We start from the raw sequence: 25,638 nt of genomic DNA on the forward strand, positions 1-25,638 counted from the left end.
TAGAGCATCTCTTTGGCGAAAAAAATTAATTAATAGTTTCTCAAGCCAAAAATTTCAAAATTCAATGCGACATGCGGGTTCTTCTTCTTTTTTGTTTTGGAAGCAGGTGTTTCACCTTTTTTCTCATGTCAGTCGTTCAACAAAATGATGATATCAACCGATTCTTAAATTTTTTTGTTCTCCTACATTAATCATAATATGTTATCAACTTTACATAATGTTATTCCAAAACATTTGTTCCTTATATTAATCATAATATGTATTCAACTTAATAAATAAATAAATGTTATTCCAAAAATTTGTTTAAAAGTTAATTCATAAAATACTGTATTTGAGAAATTTGAGTTATTTTCCTTTTCAAAATGTAAATAAAATTGATCAATCCGGCAGTTTTTGACCTGAAGCAGCGGTGCCTGAGAAACTATTGATTAATTTTTTGGCCTTTTCTATTAATATAATGTGGAAACTTTGTTGCATAGTATAAAGCTACATCTCCATGAATCTCATGGCATTGAACATTATCATATATTCTTATCCTTGATTTGCAATATTACATCATGTGTCCTTCATTATAACATACTTATGACTTTGACCAGTCTCACTGGTTGAATGGGAATGTATAGTTTATCACATAATTATGCTGCTGAATAATTCTTGCACAAACAATCATAACAATTACTGAGCATTTTTTTTTTACAATAAAGGCACTTGGAAATTCATTTCATTTTTCATGTACCCTTCTTGGAAGACAAATGTTAAAAGTTAAAAGTTGTCAAAAAAAAAAAAAAACTGTTTCACATGACATTTCTTGTATATATATAAATAATTTGTGAGATGGTAACATTATCAAACAAACAAAAAATCTGAGACAATAAAAGTAGTGAGTAACAATTATAAATACATGTACACAAGGTACTGTACATTTCAGTTTATAATTATATTGATTGAGTGTATATGGTAAAATACTCATTCTTCAATAGACGCAAGCCAACATAATCTTCAAGGATTTTTTATCGCTTTTTAAAATAATGCAACAACAGACACTAATAATAATAAACTAATAATACATGTATATGTTCTACCTTTACACAACATGGCTGACTGATGAAATAATTTGTTTATTTAAATTTTATTGGATGTTTCTTGAAATTCAGTACGAAAGAAGTTAGATCAAGAATGAGAGTTCTGTTTCATTTTTACACTGCAAATCCAAACCAATTAAAAAAAAGTCTTACACACTCACTATCATTTTGTTGCAAATTTCCATTATCCAAATGATTTGAATGCCTACAAAAATTGTAGAGTTTTTATGCATTGGCTAGCTTAAAGCAACTACAAGAAACAGAATCAAAATCTAATCCAAACACTAAATATTTATCCTATACATGTACAGTGTAGTTATTATAAAACATTGTAAATATATTAGTACTTGTATGCAAATAAAAACATTAAACATTATGTTAGTAATTTTTTGTAGAAAGTTAATTTTTACAAAACTAAAAGTGGACCGGATTTAAATCTAAAAAAAAATCCTCCAACAATTTACACTGTATCAGTTCTACTGTTGAATTCATTTTCCTAGATACACCTCTTTGGTGAGAAGGGAGGTAACACATGGCAATTCCACACTGATTCCTTCTTTCTTTTCATAGTATGAACGTACTATGTTGTTCATTCTGGTGAGCAGCCTCTGTATCTCCAGAGGTTCCTTCTTACCTACGACATGTTCATTCAAACCTTGGATCCATGCTTTGATGCCTGTGTGAGGAATAGATTTTATAGAAATTATAAATTTTTATTCTAATTTACATTAATATGATATAAACTAAATAATAACTCAAAGTCTGTCAATTTACTATAAATGTATGTTTATCTTTTACAATTGATAGACCAAAGGCATACTGACTGTAAATTTTTGATGTACAATATACATTTATCAGAATAAACCAAATAATTATATTATTAAAGTTATAATATTTGGAAATTCCACAATAATATTTATTATATTACAAAAATATTGAATTGAGGACTATTTTTTAATACTAGAACTTTGGCATTATAAAATATTTCTCACATCTAATCTCATTGTACAGGATACGTGCTAACAGATACCTACTTTCAACGTTATCTTTGAATTTATTACATGTACAGGATAAGACATTTTAATTTTTATTACAGAAAAGCCCTTGTAAGAAAATAATAAGATTTGTACATTATATCTGTTCGTCCAGGCATAGTGTAAGATAGAAATATTACCATAAGGTGACAACCATTTTTTCCCCCATTTTATATTTAAAGTCATTCGCAATCCCTGGTATCAAGTTGCGGTGGGTAGGGTGCATCGAACGCCGCCTAAAATTCAGTCATTTTTATAAAGCTTTCCCTATCAAATTCATATTATTTTGTGATTTAACCCCCCCCCCTTTCTAACTGAAAACCCTAAATCTGCCCCTGGTATTTGTGTCCGAGTTCCCTCGGGAGCTTCTCCTTATCGATGTGACTCAAAATATGAGAAGTTAATGTGAAATGTGCCTGCAAAGTACATGTATTATAGAGAGAAATCTTTAAAAATTACACTGGAACTTTCAGCATCTGACTCTACTAATCGTAAGATTCCGTGACTTTCCATATATGGTCATGTCAAATTTGTCAGACTACGACAGGCGCGGATCCAAGAATTTTTTTTCCAGGGGGGATCCATCCCAGTCAAAAAAAAAAATTCTAACCCCAACATTTCTTGACATGACAAGCAAAAAAAAAAAAATCCATTTCCCAAATCTGAAAACACCTATATTTCGTGGTGGTGATGGTGGGATCCACGTTTCTTCCGGGGGGGGGGTCCATTTTTATTTGCTTCAGTGTTTCCTTTTATTAACTCTGCAAATTCCACGGGGGAGGGGGGGGGGGGTCCGGACCTCACGGAGGGGAACGTATCAAATCAGAACTGATTGATGTTAAAATTTTCAGAATAACTCATTCAAAATATGGTCGTTCAGAGTTTAAATACGAGATGGAAAGAATAAAAAGGAAACGCCGAGAATTACATGGTACAGCTTTCAAGATAAGAGCTTAAGATAAACAAATTACAACTGAAGAAAACCAGATATACAATTTTCAATCCAACAAATTGTAAATTTACAGGTCTGGATTTTTGAACATGATTACCCTCCATACTCCCCACAACATTTACACTCCGTGATTTTACTGATAAAGCAATGAAATAGACAACTGATTTTGTTACATTTATAAAAATTAATCAATATATGTTACAAACAAAATTATGTACAATTAAAGGATAGTTTTTATCCAACGAAAGTTCAAATTGTCTGCATTCCATTGCAATCGATACACAAGTAAATGGAACAGCCTAATCGTGACATGGTGACCTAATTCATTTTCTCTGTAGAGGAATTTAAACGATCAGCCGTATTTTAGAGCTGTTAGTTGAATAGAAATAAAGTCCTTGTTGTTGTGAATGATGCAGGATAACCTCCTCGGTCTCAAAATGTTGTTTGAAATATAAAAGCCTTAATGGCTAACACCTCTGCTTTTATATTTCTAACAACATTTCTCGACCTTCGAGGTTATCCTGCAACATTCATAAAAACGCAAACTTTATTTCTTAAAAACATACTTCTGATTCATGGATATTCATGAGTAAAAGACAAAAACTGAATTAGATTCTGTACATGTGCAGTATAAATAATGAAAATGTTGTTTTGCGAGCTATACTTGCGTCTAAAAAAAATACACTAGAATAAAAATTCGTTTTTCTTTTCTGACAATTAAAAAAAGAAAACTAAAAAAAAAATAAATAAATAAATAAATGGCATTTTGTTTAGAACTGTCGTGTATTAAGAGGTGAATAAATTGTTGATTTAGCTGTAACCACACTGCTCAACGCGTTATCGGCTATTCGGTTCTTATCGGACATTCGGTGCAAGGAAGGCAAAGTTTATAAAACATAGGTGATTTTAAATTTCTTAATTCAACGATAATTGCGTACTTCAGCGAACAAAGTTTGTGATCTTAGGCAGATAAATGATTATACTTTCAGCAGCAAAAAGAACAAACCAAATCACTCTCTTTCTAGAGATATACAGCTCTTTCAAGTGATATTTTATTAAAATTTCGGAACATTTCATCACATTTTGGCTTTTGTAGAAGTCAAAATCAGATTATTCTATAAAACAAAACGGTTTATTTATTCTATGGACAATCATATACCTGTAGATAAGCAGACTGAGATCAAAAATCCAAATTAAAGGTTAGTTAACAGGCATCTAAAATGTCTCGTTAGGTTAAAACATGTTATCGTCAACAAGGTTGATGTTGCCGGATAATTCGGTTTTTAGGGATGTACGTTATCGGAAACTCAGATTAAAAAGTTTCTTTCAGATTTAGAAATAGATTGGGAAAAAAGTAATTTATAATCTGTTAATCCTTGAAAATAGCAGACGTAATGTGTTTTAAGGAAATGTGATCCCCAGCCATGAAGGATAACTCTTAAAATTATTATTTAATTTTAAAAGTCTCAACATGAAGCTTGAAATTGAAAACTATTCATGCAACAATTTCCATTTTATGCATCTTAATATGATTTAAGGTTTTTGAAGTCTTAGAAAGGGTCTTGTAAAAAGTTGGCATTTGTTCCTTATAAAAGTAAAAAAATACAGTTTAAGATGAATAGGATTTTCTTGAGTCTAACCTTAAACACCAAAGCTTTTTAGCATAATATGAAATTGGAATGGATTTGTGATGTCATGCAATTATAGCACAAGCTTTTTACACTATGTATTATATAAATTTTGGAAGAAAATAGAAGACCTATACATGTAAAACCAAAGAAGTATTGAAAAAAAAAACATGCAAATTTCTCTAAATGCCTGGATACCTATTATTTTTTAACTTAAAATATATTTGTTGATCATTTTTCAATTAGAAAATGCATAGTTGATGTTTCTATTCGTCTTTTGAATATATTGGAGATTTGATAATTTTCCATATGTAGTATGATAAACTATAATGATTAACTTTGAAGAAATACAGTGGGTAAATATACATTAATTTGTGAATTCAGAGATATTTTTGTGAGCATTTTCAATTACATAACTGCTGAGGATCTGAAATTTTTGAAAATTTTCCAGCTTTCTATTGTTATTTTGTTTTGATACTCGTACATGTATATAAATAAGAATAATTATTATAATTATGATTTTATAATATAACTCCCTATCTGTTCAATCATTTTTCTGTTATTTATTAAACATTATATATATATATATATATATATATATATATATATATATATATATATATATATATATATATATATATATATATATATATATATATATATATTACGTGTATATAACAAATCTATATATAGTTATCTATAGTTGTTTTAGTTAGTCACGTCTTCCGATCTAATACTGTAGATCGTTTAAATTCCACAAGGTTAAAATTTCACGATTTCTCAAAAAGTACTTATCGCGATGGTTTTAATTTCACGCTGCAAGAAATTAAATTTAAATTTCGTATAAGCATTGAAATGTTTTTAAAAACTAATGAGAGCATTCACGATGGGTTTAATTTCGCGGAAAAATGATGAATCGCGAACATAGTGAAAATAAAACCATCGCGATTATTTGCAAATCTACAGTATGTCATTTAGTGCCCAAATGAGCCTAGAAGGCTAGATATTTTTATGTCCAATATAGAGCGATAGCATTGTTTGTGTCAAACCATTTGATTTAAAGGTTTGAAATAGAGGAAATAGAATGAGGAACATATCGCAAAGAAATATTTCTTTATAAATTAAATTAAAAAAAAAACTCAAATCAAATTTCCCAAACACGTAAACAACACTTGGGGGGGGGGGGGGGCTGGTTGATTCACTTCACTTCTTCATATGTTTAACCTTTTCTACAAACGGTGATCCGCGTTTTCAATGAAGGGGGGATGCAACGAATCCCACTGTGGGACGTGGAGACCGGTCCTTCGGATGAAACCGCATAAACCGAGGTCCCGTATGAGTGAAAAATTCTCGAGAGGGGCATTAAACAATAAACAAACAAACAAGTACCAAAAGCTGTCTCGCAGTTGTAGATGAGAAAATCTGCTTCCCTGGGAATTTTAAGTGGTGTGGTAGGTTCTTCTTTACTACCCTGTGTCATAGGATCAGTAGTATTTGTTTGAACTGGCTCCAACTGAAAAAATACATGTAGGTAGTCAAATATAAATTCTCACCTGAATGAATAAGTCAAACTTGGGTATCTCAAATACTGCTATCTTGAATACCATCGATATGTCAAAGTGATTTGGAAGTCACCCCACTTATTCTTTAAGGATATTTTACCATCAATATCTCGAATCCTCAGATATTTAAGTTTTTTCTCGGTCCCATGGAGTTCAGGATAACGAGGTTTGGCTGTATTATCTATATCTTGTACCCAATAAATGTTCAGTACCATCCATTATTGTATGATTCCACTATACTAATAGATTTCCATTTGCCTGTGGTATAAAACTGGTGCCTGCATGGGTGTTTTTGAATAGGAAGTTTTAATGAAAAGTAAAATAAAATCAAGGTTACAAAAAGGTCATTAAATGTTAAATGAGAGGTCTCAAATGACCGGTCATATTAATTGTATATCTATTTATACTGAAGAAAGAAACATTTAAAATTACATTCTGGGGGGTCTATCAGCAATAAACTGAAGGAATTAAAGATCAAAACTCTTCTATTATGTCTTTCACTGGTGAATTACAAAGATGACTTTTGCCCCAACAATTTCAATAAGCATGGTCAAAGTTCAAGGTCCCTAACTAACTAAAGGATTTTTAAGATTACTTAAGAAAAAAAAAACTTCTTTAACATGATTCAGCAAATGTAGGACAATTTAATACTCTTCAGTAAATCAAATGTCAAAATCAAGTTCATTAGATTGTAATTAAGCAATGCATGTTACATAATATCAAATTTCCTTCATCTCACCATTCAAAAGATATATATTATATATTAGTAACTATATTGTGAAATAAACAGATCGACAGGAAGGCAGATCTATAACTAAACAAAGAGACGGGTAACTAGACACCGTCACAGACATATACCAGGCAAAGTGATCTCTTAGTATTTGTCTGCTTTGCTGGTGATATATATATATACATATGAAAAAAGGACTCTTCAATTTAAACAATATTAATTTTATTTTCAAAAGGAAACTAGATGTGTCGTTATTGCCACGAATACCCCGCAAGCAGCCAAAATTTCAAACGCAATATTTATACTGAAACGCAAAAGAAACGCAACAAGCAGTAATCTACAAATATTTGAATTTTTTATCTAATGATTTTCAAAAATGAATACAGAAAGGTAAAATTTAATTTAAAAACATTAGAGATTTGATAAAATTTGATAAAATTGCTTAATGATTATTTTTTAACTTTAGAAAGTAACAAATGACTGTTAAAACACCCCCATCCCGGTCGTTCAATTACAGCGTGCAAGACTGCCATGCACAACAATTGCAGCTTGATCTCTACAATGCAATAGGTTCATCAATCTCGAGATCTGAGCGAAAGAAATATTCTTTGCCATGCTCGTTTTTCAGATGATAAGGTCACATTTTCTCTAGCCTAGCGCAGTGTAGTAACCTTTGGACTTCCAGTTGAAGGACTGTTATTCATGCTTATAATATGTAAGAGCCTCTTGAGGCGTGATGTAGTGCATATTTGCATCTGCAACTCTCCATCACCTTTATTTTGAGATTTTCCAGCTAGAGCAATGGAAATGTGTATTTAAGTCATTTTCAAGAAACCTTGGCATCGCTTACGGAATATTGCTGCATTACTTATGATGAACAGATACAAACCCTTAAAACCCCATATTATTACTAATTGTTTTGTTAAACATGCAATTTTTGATTTCGGTTAAGCGGACTCAAATCTAACTTCCGGTAATGGTATGAAAGTCATTCAACCGTTAAATTACCGATATTTACAAAGTTGAAGATGTCCTCACTTTTTGTTACAAAAATATATCCTATATATAATATTTCCCCCTAAAATGGGATGTTGCGTTACTTTTGCGTTTCAGTATAGTTTAAAATTTGAATTCGAACTTGACCCATATTTTCTGGTAAAATACCTGCATGTGCAATTTCAACCTTTTACCTACATCCCTACAAAAGTCAGAGAGCAGAAATTGAAAAATTCTTATTATGCCCCCGTATCGAAGATTCGGGGTTATATAGTTTTTGCCCTGTCGGTTCGTCTGTCTGTTTGTCTGCATAAATTTTAACATTGTCCATAACGTTTGATTGGTTTGAGCTATGGCTTTCATATTTCTCATGACTGTGTATTCCTTGTGACAAGACCTTTCTTTGGGTACCACCATATTTGACCTTTTGACCTTGGAGTTTGACCCAGTTTTGCAAAAGTTGACCAAACTTTAACATTGGCCATAACTTTTGAACAGTTGGTGCTAGAGCTTTCATCCTTCACATATGTAATCCTTGTGACAAGACCTTTCTTTGGATACAAACAACTTTGGAGGTTGACCCAGTTTTGCAAAAACTTTAACATTGGGCCATCATTAAAAATATCTTTGTTTCCCCTAACCCGACCCTTAAATCTCAAGTTGGGTAGGTAGGTAGGTAAATAATTTTTTTTCTGACAGCAGCTTTGAAAATACATTTTGAAATTTAACGGAATAATACCTTTATAAATAAGAAAAGTACAAAAGAAAGCAATTTGTAAACAGAATTTCATACAAACGACGTTTAAAAGCAAAATATTCTAATAGGTAAATTAATTTACAACTATTGTTCAATTGAACTTGTAAAATATTTGACGTCAGTGTAAATTTAATGAAATCAAATATTTAAAAGACAAGATTCTTGGATACGCAAGGACTTGAAATCTGGGTATATTTTTCAAACCTACTATCAGGTTCCAGTGCTTACACATGCAATGTACATTATCAAGGGCTTCGAATTGTGCAGTAGTCTAGAGCATTACCTTTTGGAGTTCCGAAGTAAGGAACTAATTTAAATTCCAAGTCGTAGGTTCAAATCCGAATGCGGGACGTTGAGACCGGTCATTCTAATGAGACCGTAAAAAATTAGGTCTAGTTCGCAGTAGATGTTGGCACTAAAAAGGTCCCTCACCATTAATGGCTGAAAGTGCCGAGTACAAGATTAAATTTGGAGCCCTTCACCGGGCTAATGTTCAACAATTCTCAAAGGAATTTAAAGCAAAGAAACAACCAATCTTCAGGGCCCTAATTAGAGAAAAAATGCACTGGACGTCTCAAGAAGCTGTATCACGATTTCAAAACTATTTGGAAAGAGTAAGTAAATAATATTTAATGGAACAGAGCCAAATCTAAAAATGATAAAAATGTCATACACAATGTCAAAGTCACGAAGTTTAAGCCATGAAGTAAAGGCATGAAAGAAAGGAACATGTGAATTCTATTCATCAGTATTAAATATGCAGACATATTAACAACAACTCCTATGGTCCGATATAGTACACATAGGAGAATAGATGAAATTTTTGTAAGATCAAAACTCAAATTAATAAATGTAGTGAAATTGATTAATGTGTTCACGAGGAAGGCGGACCTTACCATGTATCGTGGATACTAAGTACCTTATCTTTAAAAGAGGGGTTAGTAAATACCACAGAAACAATCGTAATTAGTCGTGATATTTTTTATTCACGAAATATTTGAAGAGGGTAGGATTCTAATAACTAAAGGCAAAAGGTTGATACGTCATCGTTATTTATAGCTCGAACTAACCCTCTTTGACCACATGTTGTGGGTGCATTTTGTTTCCAACAAACGCTTGAAAATCAAAGTTAACAAAATCCGCCGTTCTGATAAAAACGGATTTCGATGAAATTGTATTTTCATTGATAAACATTCAAAAAAATATACTGGAATTATCTTATTAAAAAAACTTTTCAGTTGGCGCGATTTAATTGGGTCGGTCGCGTTAGGGGAAACAAAGGTATTTTTTATTTTGGCCTTGGCCATAACTTTTGAACAGTTAGTGCTAGGGCTTTCATACTTCACATGTGTAATCCTTGTGACAAGACCTTCTTTTTTATATCAATTACTTTGACCCTTTGACCTTGACCTTGGAGTTTGACCTACTTTTGGAAAACGTTAACCTTGGCCATAACTTTTGAATGGTTTGTGCTAGGGCTTTCATTTTTCTCATATGTAATCTTTGTGACAAGACCTTTATCTGGATACAAACAACTTTGACCTTTTTGAAAATTATGGCCTTGACCTTGAAGTTTGACCTACTTTTGAAAAACTTTAACATTGGCCATATTTTATGAATGGTTGGTGCTACAGCTTTCATACTTCACATATGTAATCCTTGTGACAAGACCTTCCTTTGGATACAACAACTTTGACTCTTTGACCTTGACCTTGGATTTTGACCTATTTTTGAAAAAAACTTTTACCTTGGCCATAACTTTTGAATGATTTGTGCTTTCATATTTCACATGTGTCTTTCTTGTGAGAAGGCCTCTCCTTGGGCACCATTAATTTTGACCATTTGACCTTGACCTTCATGTTTGACTTACTTTTGAAAAACTTTAACCTTTTTCATATCTATTCAATGGTTGCTGCTAGGGCTTTCATATTTCAAAGGTATATTTCTCGAGACGAGACCTTACTTTGGGTAGCAACATATTTGAATTGCATTTGAGAAAGTTTAACCTTCGCTATAAGTGGCCATACGGGGCCATCAGTGTTTCACAAACACATCTTTTTTTTTCTAAGTTCAAGAGGGTAACTCTGTCAAAAATCATTGGACAACGACCAAAATCAAATTTGGCTTGTATTTTCTGGTAAAATAAATGCACATGAATTTTCAACCTAATTTCTTTTTTTTTCTAAGTTCAAGAGGGTAACTCTGTCAAAAATCATTGGACAACGACCAAAATCAAATTTGGCTTGTATTTTCTGGTAAAATAAATGCACATGAATTTTCAACCTAATTTCTTTTTTTTTCTAAGTTCAAGTGGAATAACTTTGTCAAAAATCATCAGACCATGACCAAATTGGAACTTGACCTGCGTATTCCTAAGACGTGTCCAAATGTCAAATTTGAATGTGTACAACTGTTGCAGAGATAATGAACGGAAATTGAATGATGATGAAATGACAGAATGACGGAACAAGTTAACACTATATGCCCCACTAGGCCATTTTATAAATTATGGGGGGCATAAAAATAAGCAGGCAGGAATGCCTTTGAAAACAAACCATAGCATGGTTAGAGAAAAATGTAAACATCAACATCTTGCAAAGGTATTAAAAAGAAGTTTTGCTCCATTATAAAAGTATAGATTACTTGGAAACAAGGTTTATTTGAAAAGCTACCTGTAATAAGAATATTTTGGGCTTCATAAGAAGTCCTTGGCACTTGTCTCCCTTGAGACATTCTTGGAGTTCAGACACGGGCAGCATCATACTCGGAGTAGGGTATCTAGTACTTGAATTTCCATCTTGACTGTCATCCTTACAGAAAATCACACCATCTTTTCCGCAGGATAAAATTACACAGATAAAACAGTAGTCATCGCTGAAATCAGCCTGGGCCACTATGAAAAAATAAAATAGTTCTTAGTGAAACAATTTCACAAAGAACAAAAGGCCCATAGGCCACAACTCCCCTGAGTCACTTAGGTCCTGCTGTTCTGCATCAGCAGATTTTTTCCCCCTATATGTTCCTATGTAAAACATTGATTGCCTTTTTATGGCCCCACCCACACCTAGAGAGCATGATTTAAACAAAATTGAATCAACACTACTTTAGGATGCTTCCATATAAATATGGCTAATCATGGCTTTACTGTTCTTGAGAAGATTTTTAAAGACCTTTTCCTTTATATTTCTATGTAAAACTTTGATCTTCTATTGTGGTCCCAATCTATCCACAAGGATCGGGATTTAAACAAACTTGAATCTAAACTACCTGAGGATATCGATGCTTCCACTTTAATATGAATTGGTCATAGCTTTGCTGTTCTTGAGAAGGAGATTTTTTTTAAAAAAAAGATATTTTCATATATTCCTGTGTAAAAATTTGATTTCCTATTGCACTGATATAATAGTATATCGCAATACACAAAAAATATACCGTATCACAGTATAAAAACTGTATACCTGTGTATCACAATATTACATGTATATTACATTTTAAGCAATTTATGCTATTCCTTCGTAATTTAACCAAATAAACGTGATTTTGTTCTTTTTACTTATGCTGTTTTTATTGTGTTCAGAACTTATTAAATGTTATCTAATGTATTCATGAACTGAAGAAATAATCTTCATCTTTTATTCTTTCACATTGTAATACAGAATTTCTCATTTCAGAACAGAGACACACAAATTACAAAGAAAATTATGACAGGTGAAATTATCCCAATAAGTATCATGATACATGCAGTCTCAATGTATCATGATATGCTTTAGATGTATCGTTACACCTGCATTACATGCCATATTAAAAAGATGGGAGTAAAACACTAATTTTCTCTATGAAAACCACAAATTAAGAAAATTTATCTACTAGTTTTAATCTTATTTACATGAAATGATGATTTTCTTTAGTTCAATGACATTTCACCCTCAGATAAATGCATTTGTATGTTACCTTGTTCCAGTAACTTGATCATTTCTTTCTTTGATTTATCCTTCTGCACAAATGGTTCTGTACCACCTTTTATGTCTGTAAACCCTAATTTTTTAAATATGCTTTTCAATTTTTCAATGTCATCATCCTCTTCTTTATTAATACGCTTTTGAACCCTGTTTGGTGATTCTCTGGTCTCTTTGTCACATCTGTCGCACTTGTCTCGTTCTTCTTCACTAGAGTGATGTCTACACGCATGAAAATTCTGGTTTCTAATGATGAGGACTTTTCCACTTTCTTTCTTCAGTGCATACCTAAAAGATTTAATACACTTAAGTCAGAATCTTTATATAACTTAAATGTCTGGTTTTGATACTGAATGAGCATTAAAACTCAACAAACCGGGGGAAAACCATGTATATCATGTCAACTTTATAATTGTTTTCAATTCTTGTAACAGGTCTGAAGGCAATGTGCATGCAAGAATTGCTTACAATTATATTATAAAAGAAAAAAGAATATAGGTATATAATTTCATGCCATTAAAGTAAAATTATACTTAAAGAAATTATAGATTTCTTACATAATTTTTACCATTACCCTTTTTCACTGAATTTTAAGAAATACAGTTAAACTTTGAAGTATGAACATAGATACTAGTAAATTTATGGATATATCAAAGTTCCTTTGAATCCCCAGCTAAACTATATACATATAACAAATTCTGATATAATAAATTTACAGAATCTGATTTTATAGTGAACTGATTTTGTGTACCGTAGAGGTTAAAAGTAATGAAATTTACTAGGGATGACAGTCCAATACAGAATCGCTAATCAGTTAACCGCAAGACGTTTCGACTGATTAAGCAGTTCATCATATCTTGACATGTATTTTTTTCAAGTAGCTCTGTCCATGTAAACAGAAGAATAAAGAATGTAAAACACGCCAACCCCCAAAAATTCCTGTCCTTTAATGTTCGTTATTTTTGTATATTTTATACATGACTATATTTATCATGTGTATGCACATTTTGGACAATATCGTTCGAGTGGTATTTGGACAGGAAGTTCCAAAAGTTGCACCCCTTTGGTGTTCACGAAGAGAAGAAATTTTCAATCAAGTAACTATAAAATCCTTGATTTTTTTTAAAAAAAGTCAGGATATTCTGGCTGTCAAATTTCATCGACTCATTCTTTTGACCATTAAACAAACAAATAAGTTTAGTAATTTTGTAGATGTAAATATCGACAAAAGTTTTTTCGAAGAACTTAAACTGACAAAAACTATGGTTTATTTTAGCCTTGAAAAGTGTGTACTTTTCAATTTAATTTTTTTTTTATGAAAAAAAAAACTGTCGTTTAATTTTGGAAAAAATACTTTCCTCATAGAGCTGTTTGCAAAAATAATCTTTATAATTTTTTGGAAATTTTTTTAACGACCTGTTTTGAATTTATAGCGGAAAATACCCCACATCCCATTCTCCCTAAATCACGTTTCTCAAGCGTTTTTCAGACTTGAGACGAAAACAATGCTGTGAATCTACAAACCACATAAAATTCCAAGTTGGAAAATATCTTTTGCTTTAAAAATATTATATACATTATTTTATATCAGAGTTCTCATATTTAAAGTGCATTTGAATGTAGATTTATAGACAATTTTTAACTATATGTACAATCTCCTACTCCCCCCCCCCCCCCCCCTTCTGCATTATTTTTCTTTTTTGCAATGCAGGCCATACATGCTTAATGAAATATCGGTTACACTGCAGAATTATTTAGTCCATTGAATCCCTGAAGTGCTTATTTTGCTAATTCATGTATGCAGATTAAATATTGACAACTAGTATATTTTGTATTTAGTAAAACCTATTTTCTGAGGATTTTATGTCAACGCGTCCAGTATGATGTTACAGTAGTCCTTACATATGCATTCAGTTTCATACCTGGATATGAATTCAACTTACATTGAATCTGAATTTTATCTTTTTATTAAAAGTAAACCCCAACTGTGTATTTTCAACTCTCCTGTGATGTAAATGGATAGGCTAAATTAATATACATGTAGTGTCTTAATTATTTCAAACAAGAAAGCCCTTATAGGCCTATAGAAAGGGTGTTGGCACATACCCCCCTCCCCGATATTGTATGCATCCTTTCGTTGGTCCTATAGATGAAATTGAAATTTCGTATTTGTTCATATTAACTTCAATGTATCAAAGTGTAAATTCTTCATCTATTTTAAAATTATTCATGTGTACATGATAAAAAAAAATTTATTTTGATTCGAGGAAATGCGAACCGACACAGTTGCCAGTGACAGAAGGTCAGACAGTTTGCCGCAGTGAGATATTCATGTATTAAGATAACTTCACTAAACAATTTTTCTTCACTTTCGATACTTCTATGTATATATTATAGTTTTCAGTTCTTCAACTCACCAGAACTCACTGAAAATGTATCCGTGAAAAAATATTGTTCGGAAAACAGGAGGAATAACTCAACTAAAGGGGGGGGGGGAGGGGGAACAAACATCTCCCACATGTATAGAGTTGTTCCTCTTTGACCAGTGAGCTTCTGAAAATGGTATCGATAATTACAATGTAAAATATTGTGTTTGTTTGGTTGTTTTATTATGAAAAGGAGAACAAAACAATATTTATTTGGCAAAAGCATAATTATATGATAGACCGGTAAAGTCAATTGTAGCGGAAAAAGCAATATAACATAAATATATCAAAGAAAAAGGCTGTGCTCTGATCACGGATACAATTTACATATATAAAAAAAAAAAACAAAGTTCAAGGGTTAAGTTTTCGTTTCTTCCATTTTTTTAATAGGTGGAGGGGTTTAATTGAAAAATTAATCAAGGATAGACTTTGGTACTTGTGAAGAAATCAAGCCCCTATAATCCCATTTTTCATTTATTTCTAATACATCAGGATCGTTTCCCTTGTCACTCTTTGTGACGCTTTATTACCAAAGTCATCGCAAGAGTTTTCTCGCATAATCACCAGTGTGAGATTGACTTGTCCGGTGTGAGACAGCAGTGTGAGATTTTTCTGTCTTACACTGTGTATTACTACGCCGCGAACGATAACGTAAACATTCCGTCTTTATATAAAGAAATTGTAACAATGTTAAAAAATATAACATATACTTAAAATGTTGTCATTTAACTTATTAAGATAAACTTATTTTCATTCAAAATATTGTCGTATTTTCACTTTTTAAATGGCACTATTTTTAGATCGTGGAAGGATTCTTCTTGAATGAATGTGTACGCTATCGGATAGATAAGTTTTTTATTCCCAGTTTTTATCTATCTAATTAATTTACATGGACTGAAATTCATTTTATTGGTTTACACTATGTGTAAAACATTTTCAGGTACGCTCTCTCCGATGGTGTATTTAGATTTTTAATTAGATGGAAAATTAAAAGAATATATTTTTAGCCCTATCATGGCGACGTCATTGACAGGCCGTTATTTTGGATAAAATAATGCGAGAAAAATAATCATTCATTACATACTCGTGTGGGAATAGTGAAATTCCACCTCGGGGCCAAGATTCACGGTCTAGGACTCGGCAAAGCCTCGTCCTAGACCGTGAATCTTGTCCCCTTGGTGGAATTTCACTATCCCACACTCGTAGTAATGAATGATTCTATTAATCTCCCCGACTGTGTTGTACGTCTATACTCGATCGGGCTAAAAAAAAGACATTAGAAGTTAGAAACAGACCAGAAAACTATATGTACATATATTTTAGCTCAATTTTAATGGACCAGAAAAAATTTAACCCATGAAACATGTCTGAGATATCAAACATTGATAATTTTCCAGAGCAGATGCCACACAATATGATTCTGCATTGTCACAATGTAATCAAAACAAAGTCGGAACTTTCACTATATTTACGATGTTTGTCTAATCTAATAATATAATGTGATAGCTATAGATAACAACAAAAGATTGATGTACCAATTTACAGTACTAAACTGTGATTTATTTAATATCATTAAAAAATTAAAGAACAGTCGGGGTAACGACATGGTGTTGAAACAGTAATTAACAGTAATTTAAAACACTTTACAATCTGACCAACTGCCCCGCAACCTCAATCCAAAGAGCCATATACCATGTATACCGCCAAATCAGCTTAAACAGACATGTGGAAATTAACACTAAATTATTCAAGGTTTACGCAGAAGTTTCTTTCTTTTTCTTTAATTGAATTTTAAAAAGAAAATGCATTCAAATTTAAATATATTTTATTATTTCCGACAAACTGATTACAGATTTTCTTACCGATTACTATCATTCCTACCGAGTAATCGGTTAACCGGTTAAAAATTGTCATCTCTAAAATTTACATACCCGGTGTTTTATAATGAATTTATATCTTTTAATGAATTTTGAAAGATGTTTGTATTTGTAAAGATAAATATACATGTAGAGCAATAACCAAAAAATCATGAAAATTTTGTCTTGCTTATAAAGAGTTATTACCTTTACTGAAGATGGGATGTGCAAAAGTTTGATGATCTTTAGTATATATTACAAATATCAGCTTCTGTGCTGATTTATAATTGTGCTTTTTAATCCATGGGCATATCCTAAAGGTGCACAAAATTTTGAATATATGCTGAAACAAGAGGCCAAAGGGCCTAGAATCGCTCTTCTGAAAACTGTACAACCTATAATCTCATCTGTTTTAAGCCCCTTGTATAAATACATTCATTGTTCTTTGTTTTTTTTGTTTTTGTTTTTGTTTTTTTTTTATTAATGATTGTATTGCTTGATCCATATGGGTGTATTATGCAGTAAAGAATTATTATTAATTTTGCATTTGATATTTTTATTTATTTCTGTCATTTCATAAGACGAGAAAAATATTTTAGAACATAAAAAATGTCATAAATACTTATCAAAACTTTAATTATATTCATATGATACTAACTGGACAAGTTCATTTTTTTAAATATTAATTTTGTTTAATTCTTTAACTTTATTCTTTTAAATATATATTCTAATCTTTATTGCCCAAGACAAACATCTTATAGCATTGAGTTAACAAACATCAAAAGATTAAGGTTGTGTGGCATATATAAATATATGTAGTATATAATGTTAAATTGTAACAGACTTTAGTAATATACAGTTTGACCATATATACATTAGACAGAAAATGATTTTGTGACACTTTCACGTACTTCAAAAGCACGTTTAAAGTAAATAACTAAGCTGCACAGTTCTTTAAAAATTTTTACACTGAGCAGTTATATAAACATAAAAACTGAAGGTTTTTTCCAGTAATATTTCTTAATATATTGACATCTAATATCACTAAATTGAAGGCATTTTAAAATAAACTGAAATTCATCCTCAACATCTAAATGGTTCATTTCACAATATCTGTTATTTACTGGTATGTTATTGTAACGACCATATTCAATAGCTAGGTTATGGGATGGGGAGGTCAACATTACCGCTAAATTGCGAACAATTTGAACTCATTACCGCTACATTTCTTCGAAATTTCGGGTATTCAATACCGCTACATTTCATAAAGGAGGATATTACCGATTACAGGTCATGACCGCTACATATCGAAATCGGTTTATTCCCCGAACGTCTACTCGCTAAAACAACTATTTAATTATCACACTCAATTAAGGGGCCCTCTTTGGGATCCAGGTAGAGTTTACCTGTGTTACCTTGATTTAACAAAGTAGTCAAAATTAAATAATTTAATATTCATTGGCATTTTTCTGAGCATAGACTTTTCATGTACTATAGTCTATTCCTCTAGATCTAATATGTAAATTTTCATTTAGATGCTGCCCCCCCCCCCTTACTTTCTGTTGCTGTAAGGTCGAGCGCTGGCAAATTCCAGCAATTCAAAAAAAAATTTTTTTTCAAATAATCGTATCTTACGCTTCTTGATAGATTTTTACCAAAATAAATTACATGCGTATTGTGATTTGAGTTTTATGATACAAACTAACAAAGATTGTGATATTATTTTTTGTTATAATATTTAAAATTAATGTTTTGAAACGGTGATTTTAACTAAATTAAATTAAAAGTATCTAAAGCAAAATTCATTTAACTCATTTAACAAGATATATTGAAAAGAAAAATGACATATGATCGATAGATTTTTCCTGTTTAAGAAAGAATACTACTTGCATGTTCACGGAAATTTTATTTAACCTATCTTTTAGACATCTCCTCTGAATATGGCTTAAATATGGAAAGATTGATATTAGTTTAAATTAATTTATATGAATTTTAATTGTTTTAATTGCAAATTAGATCCGTTAGAGTTTAAAGTTCGCCCTAAATAAATGAATGGATAATATAAATATTTAATAAAAATGTCAAGAAAAAATCTGATACGCTTTTTTTTTTAATTTTTGCTAAAAAATTATTTATGAAAATAATACACATTATTTTTAAATTAATGGATAAAATCTTCAAGATTTTTACATTTCCCCTGGAAAAAAAATCATAAAAAACATTATCTTTTATCAATCTTTCCATGCTGAAACCATGTTTCAGAAGAGATGCCTTAAAGATCCAAAAATTATTGTTGCTGTAGAATTCCTCCTTCAATAAATACAGGTAAAGCTAGTTCATAAATGATTGTAGATACTACCTGTACCCCTTAGAGGGCCCCTAAATTGAGTGTGATAATTAGATGTTGGTTTAGTCCAGTAGACGTTCGGGGAACACACCTCGAAATCAGCCAGCAATGCCACTGAATATAAGTTCGATACATTATGATTCATTATCAGAGATTTCCAAACAGCAGTACGTCAAGCAAATGACCTTCAAAGGTCTACCAATTATGTAAAGACTATTATTTGCTCGAAACTTGTTTGAATAAAAATATCTACAATTCTCTATTTAATGATAGGAAAATGTGTTTTCAATTGAATGCTTTCCCGACTATACCAAAGATCGCCTAGCCCAATTTCAAAAATTTTTCTTTTATATTTGTTACTCAGCTATATATATATATATATATATATATATATATATATATATATATATATATATATATATATATATATATATATATATATATATATATATATATATATATATAGTTTTTTTTTTCACATTCCTCAAGTAACATATTATAACAAGCTAAAAGAATACAGTTTTCACTTTTTAACACCTTGAACCAGAATTTGATAATTCTAAGTAACCTTACTACCTTCAATAGGTATCTCCCTGTTTCATAATAAATCATTACAGAGTTTGTATTTTTGCTTACACCTAACACATATTTTAAATATTGCAAATGCACATTTTCTACATCTTTTGCTTTATGAAACCCCCAAATTTCACATCCATAATTCAAAACAATAGCAACGTAAGTATCAAACAGAGACAACATTGTTTCTGTATTCAAATACATTTCACTAGTTTTAGCTTTCAGAGAGAACATATAGCTTTTCTACCTTGTGTAGACAATTTCTTCTGTGTGATATTAAATTTTCCATTATAATTTAAAAGCATTCCCAAGAACAAAAATATTTAATTCTAATATTTGTAATGTAAAATTACCCTTTGTTAAAAATTCCATTTCAAAATCATTCACATACAGGGAGAATAATATCGGGGACAATACTTCCCCCTTGTAAAAGACCTATTTTACATTTAAAGAATTCTGATAAAGTGTCTGTAGACCGTACGCTTGATACATATTATGAATAATGTTAAGCAATTTACCTCTTATACCAATAACACTTAGTTTTCCCCATAATTTCATTCTATCTACTGAGTCAAATGCTTTTTTATAACCAATAAAACAACATTATAAACGTTTTTTCTTACGTAGCGTGATATCTATTATATTATAATAGATGAAAGACAAAATATAGCCTCTGTACATGTAGTTCCCCTATTGGGTTGAAACCCAAACTGAGCATCTGAAATAATATTATTATCATTTGACCATTGGAGTAGACGTTGACTTAGAATTGACGTGAATAATTTACAAAAACAGCTAATTAGACTAATGCCTCTATAATTATTTGGATCTGACATATCTCCCTTTTTAAATATAGGAACTATACTCTCTCAGACCACATTCGTTGAAAAAAAAAAAACAGACAATAATATCTTGTTAAACAATTTACAGACATATGGCAAAAGATGTCCTTTAAATTCTATAAAATATTTATTAATTAATAAATCTGTTCCATGTGATTTTCTTTCTTTAATCTGCTTATTGCATCTAAAATTTTCCTCTCACTTGATAACATATATATACACACCTTTAGCATTTGAAATAATCATAATTATGATATTCTTTATGATAATAATAATATATATCAAAATTTGGTATAACTTTTTTTCAAAGCTCAACAAATACTTTGATTAATAATTTTTTTAATGGGTGGGGATGCTTTGACACACATACAATTACAAATTACTAAAAATCATTGAGATTAAACTTTATTTACAACGTTTTATTTCTAATTTGAAATCATCTCAAAATCCCAACACAGGTAAAGTTTGACTTCTTTGGTACTGTGTATTAAATCACTTCCTGTGTATAGCACGGCCAGGAACACGTTAAGTTCCTAGACAGTACCGTTGTTAGAAACCTTTAAAGTTAAGCACTAAAACTGGTTCGTTGTCATGAACATACAGGTGAGGTTATGATAAAATCCGTCCGGTGTCATGCAAAAGATACAAGAATTTATACGTAATGCCTAAAATTTAACGTTTTGGACAAATTCTAAGAATAATTTTGAATTTTAGGAAACAGATACAACATTCAGTATTCCATACAAAGATTTATGTATTTGGTATCCACAATACATTTGGAAAAGTTTTGGTTGGCGATCACATGCCCATGTGTGAAGCCATGATCGTGAGCTGGAAAATTATATATTTCTTATAATTAATTCGTCGAAATGGTTCTTTTATTTTAAAATATGAAGAGAAACTTCATTTTAAATGTTTTGGGCAACTGACAGCCTTTTGTAGCTAACATGTTTTAAGAAATTGCAATTTATAAGCGAAAGGTCCGTTGTCAGTACATGTTAAGTTTATCTGGTCCGGTGTCATTTTTCTTAACATGTAAGTAAATCAATAAAATGCAACAGAAATGATCAAATATATGCTTAATTTAAAAGAATACAAAGCATATTACAGATAATTTTGAATCTCGAGGTCGTCTTAAAGCAGCTCACACGAACGTGCTAACTATTCTGCGATGTTTTTATTTTTCAATTCATTTTCTCTTAGGAACCTGCATCCTAGTATACAAACATGTACAATTCCTTATATATCAACAGTATAACAAAATTAAAATGTTATGCTTAGGTCACATTTAAGCCAATGGTCGGGCGACCAAATTATTTTCGTATCGTCGGCTGAAAAAACATGATTGGCCGACACTTGTATCGGGCAACGCTGAGTAGTCATATTAATTCCTAGGAAAACCGATACCTTTAAAAGTTAAATTATTTATAAGTTGGCCATGCAACCGTCGACCGATCATCGTTCGCTAGGCCGCAGTTTGATTTTCATCTTTGGCCGACAGTTGTACGAAAACCCAATTCCTAAATGTCGACCGACTGACGAACGACTTTAAAAACTGTATGCCGATGGTCGAAGGTTGGTGGTAAGATTCAATGAGTGCTTCAATTGAATCGGCCAAGGATGCAAAAAAAAAAAAAAAAAAAAAAAAAAAAAAAACTTAACCCGACTGTCATGCATAAAATTGGTCAGTCGACGAGCAAGACAACGGCCGATAATATGAAACTTATGTGGAATCATCCTCATGTAGTGTAGATTTAAGTTTGTCAAAATCATGACCCCCGGGGGTAGGGTGGGGCATCAGTGGGCTATCAAAATTTTAAATAGGATAACATAGGGAAAATCTTTAAAAATTCTTCTTCTCAAGAACAGCAAAACCATGATTGGTAATATTTATATGAAAGCATCCTCGGGTAGTGTAGATTCAAGTTTATTCAAATCATGACCCCCGGGGGTAGGGTGGGGCCACAGTGGGCGATCAAAGTTTAACATAGGAATACATAGAAGGAATTTTTAAAAAATCTTATTTTCAAGAACAGTTAAAACGTGATTGTTCATAATAAAATAAAAGCATCCTCGGGTAATGTAGATTCAAATTTGTTCAAATCATGACCCAACAAGGGTACAGAGGGGCCAAAGAGGGGATCATAGTTAAACAAAGGATTATAAACTTAAGGATATATCAATAAGAAATTTCTTCGTAAGAATACAAAGCCATTATTAGTCATATTAGTTCAAAGGCATCTTTAGGTGGTGTAGATTTAAGTTTGTTCTAATCATACCCCCCCCCCCCCCAATTTGATATTTAAACTTTTGAATACCGAACTGATTTCTGCTATTTCCGAACCAAAGTGCTCAGATGAGCAATGTGGCCCATGGACCTCTTGCTTTTGGTGGATTTGTGAATGTAATTGGTGTGTAAATCACATTGACGTATCTTGTATGCTATTCATGCAGCGTGATTGTGACGGCACATTTTGTCGTCCTGTTAATATTGTCGCCGGCGACAATGTGTACATGTACATACACTCACTGAGCATATTGTCGTCCATCAGTACATGTCGCATGACAATGTATGGCAATGTTTCCATATAGATATGACTAATTATTGCTTTGCTGTTGTTGAGAAGAAAAAGTTAAAAGAATTTTACTATATATTCCTGTGTAGAACTTTGATCGCCCTTTGTGGCCCCAACCAAGGCCCGGGGTCATCATTTGAAGGAACTTGAATCAACACTACCTGAGGATGCTTCCATATAAACATCGCTAATCACGGGCCTACCGCTGTTCTCAAGATTTGATCCAAAATATTTTCACTCATAAGGAGACATCACCACTTGGAGGGCCAAAAATTTAGACCTATTCTCGGAACTCAGGGCAATTGAGAAGTGTGGGATCTTTTTCGTGCCAGAATCTACAAAATTAAAAGTACACTATGTACTTTCACACAAGTATCATCTTTTCTGATCCAGAAGTTCTTGAGAAGAAAATTTTGAAAGAATTGTTCTTAAATATTCTATAAAAGCTTTGATCACCTTTTGTAGCCCCACCCTTCCCCAGACATGATATGAATAAAAATGAATCTATACTTTATGATAAAGCTTTCACATAAGTTTCAACTTTCCTGACACAATGGCTCTTGAGAAGATTATTTAAAGATGTCACTAAAATTTCACTAATTCTTAACTATACTTCCTTGAAAGAGGGTATGACCATTAATTTGAACAAACTTGACTCCCTTTATCCACGTATGCTTTCTGGCAAGTTTGGTTGAAATTGAAATAGGCCAGTAGTTCCTGAGTAGAAGCTGAAAAATGTGAAAAGTTTACCGACATACAGACGGACGACACAAAAAAATGTGATCAGAAAAGCTCACTAGAGGTCACTAGAGCTATCAGCTCAAGTGAGCTAAAAATGTCAACCCCTACACCAATTATATCGGCACTCGTATGAGAATTAAGCAAAAAAAATGAATTCCAGATAACTTTTCTACTGAACAAATAACTTTCAATCTCATTTCCATGTATATATATAACGAGAAAAAAAGAATAGACCGATTTTTCAGATATCTCAAGAATTACGGTATTTTGACATATCATAGTCATGTAAACCAATGCTGGACACAATTTTCTGAGCAACACCATTTCTCCTTACAATATTGCAAGCAATGCTAAATAATAACAACTTGTTTACTTATTTATCAGCCAAACACTTTCTCTATCCTTATGTCTGTCTGTCTTTCTCTCTCTCTCTTTGTGTATGTGTCAATCTCTCTCTCTCTCTCAATCTCTTCACGACCTTAGTAAATATTCAACACAATATATCGGCGACAAAATGTGCAAATGTTCACAGTACCGATGGACGACGATATGTGCAGTCAGGGTAGGTACATTTTGTCGCCGACGAAAATATGTACAAAACGACACAATGTACCGTCACATCCTTTTTTTGATGGCATGCTTAACAATACCTAAAACAACATAAGATCGTCCTTCGTAGTGTATACAGTACAGTAGCGACAACGGACCGATGACAACGGATTGAATTTTCTTATCTTGTCATGACAACGGACAAAAATTGAAATAAATTAAAATTTTCAGTTTTAATTTGTTCTCAATTTTTCTGTAAAGGCTTACAACATGTCTTGATACTGTCTGTACCAATTGGTGTGTGTATTATAGTCTATTTACGAAAAATATAACATTTCAGCAGGAAAATGAATCAAATCCACAAGTGATTTCAACAGGGTTTAATATCGCCAACGCAAACTCGTCTTTTATTACTTCTTTTTAACGGCTGAAATTCATACAACACCAAATAGGGTGTCAGCCCTGTTTCCCATTGCAATTTCAGACATTGTTATAGATTTTTTTAACTTGAAAAATGAAAAATTTCTCACAGCCTGTCTTCTCAAGTCATGACACCGGACGGATTTTATCATAACCTCACCTGTATGTTCATGACAACGAACCAGTTTTAGTGCTTAACTTTAAAGGTTTCTGACAACGGTACTGTCTAGGAACTTAACGTGTTCCTGGCCGTGTATAGGAATTAGGATACAAACGACCACAGGTAGACTGCTAGCCCTCAAGGCATTCACACCTGTACAAAATTAGCCCCTCCATCACCTGGAATTTATCATCCGGTAAAAAAATTTCTGCCTTTAAAATGATTAAATAGGGTATCGGGGTGTATATTCACTTCCTCAATATTTTTTTTCTTAAGTTTTCAAAAGAACACTTTTGGATTTATCGAGTACGTTTCCCTCCTGACGTTTAAACTGTCTTTTTAGCCTTGTCTCCAGTGCCTTGCGTTCTTTTTTGACTGCATTAAATTCTGGTGCGCGATCTGTGTCTATTTTGATTGAACAGGTAGAGGTCACATTTGTTTACACCGA

General features: G+C 31.9%; 1 protein-coding gene across 1 annotated transcript; it reads right to left on the reverse strand.

Moving 5' to 3' along the window:
* Positions 1-805: 805 nt before the first annotated feature.
* Positions 806-13,008, reverse strand: LOC133179240 (caspase-7-like; the record flags this gene model as incomplete). The annotated part of the gene is made up of 4 exons (XM_061314029.1): positions 806-1,770; positions 6,086-6,209; positions 11,414-11,634; positions 12,693-13,008. Coding segments are annotated over 4 exons (861 nt in total), but the record flags the coding sequence as incomplete, so codon positions are not given.
* Between the last annotated feature and the right edge of the window lie 12,630 nt (positions 13,009-25,638).

Source organism: Saccostrea echinata, unplaced genomic scaffold (genome assembly GCF_033153115.1).
Source record: "Saccostrea echinata isolate AGI-Se365-2 ecotype Australia unplaced genomic scaffold, CSIRO_AGI_Sech_v1 ptg000004l, whole genome shotgun sequence".
NCBI lineage: Eukaryota > Metazoa > Mollusca > Bivalvia > Ostreida > Ostreidae > Saccostrea > Saccostrea echinata.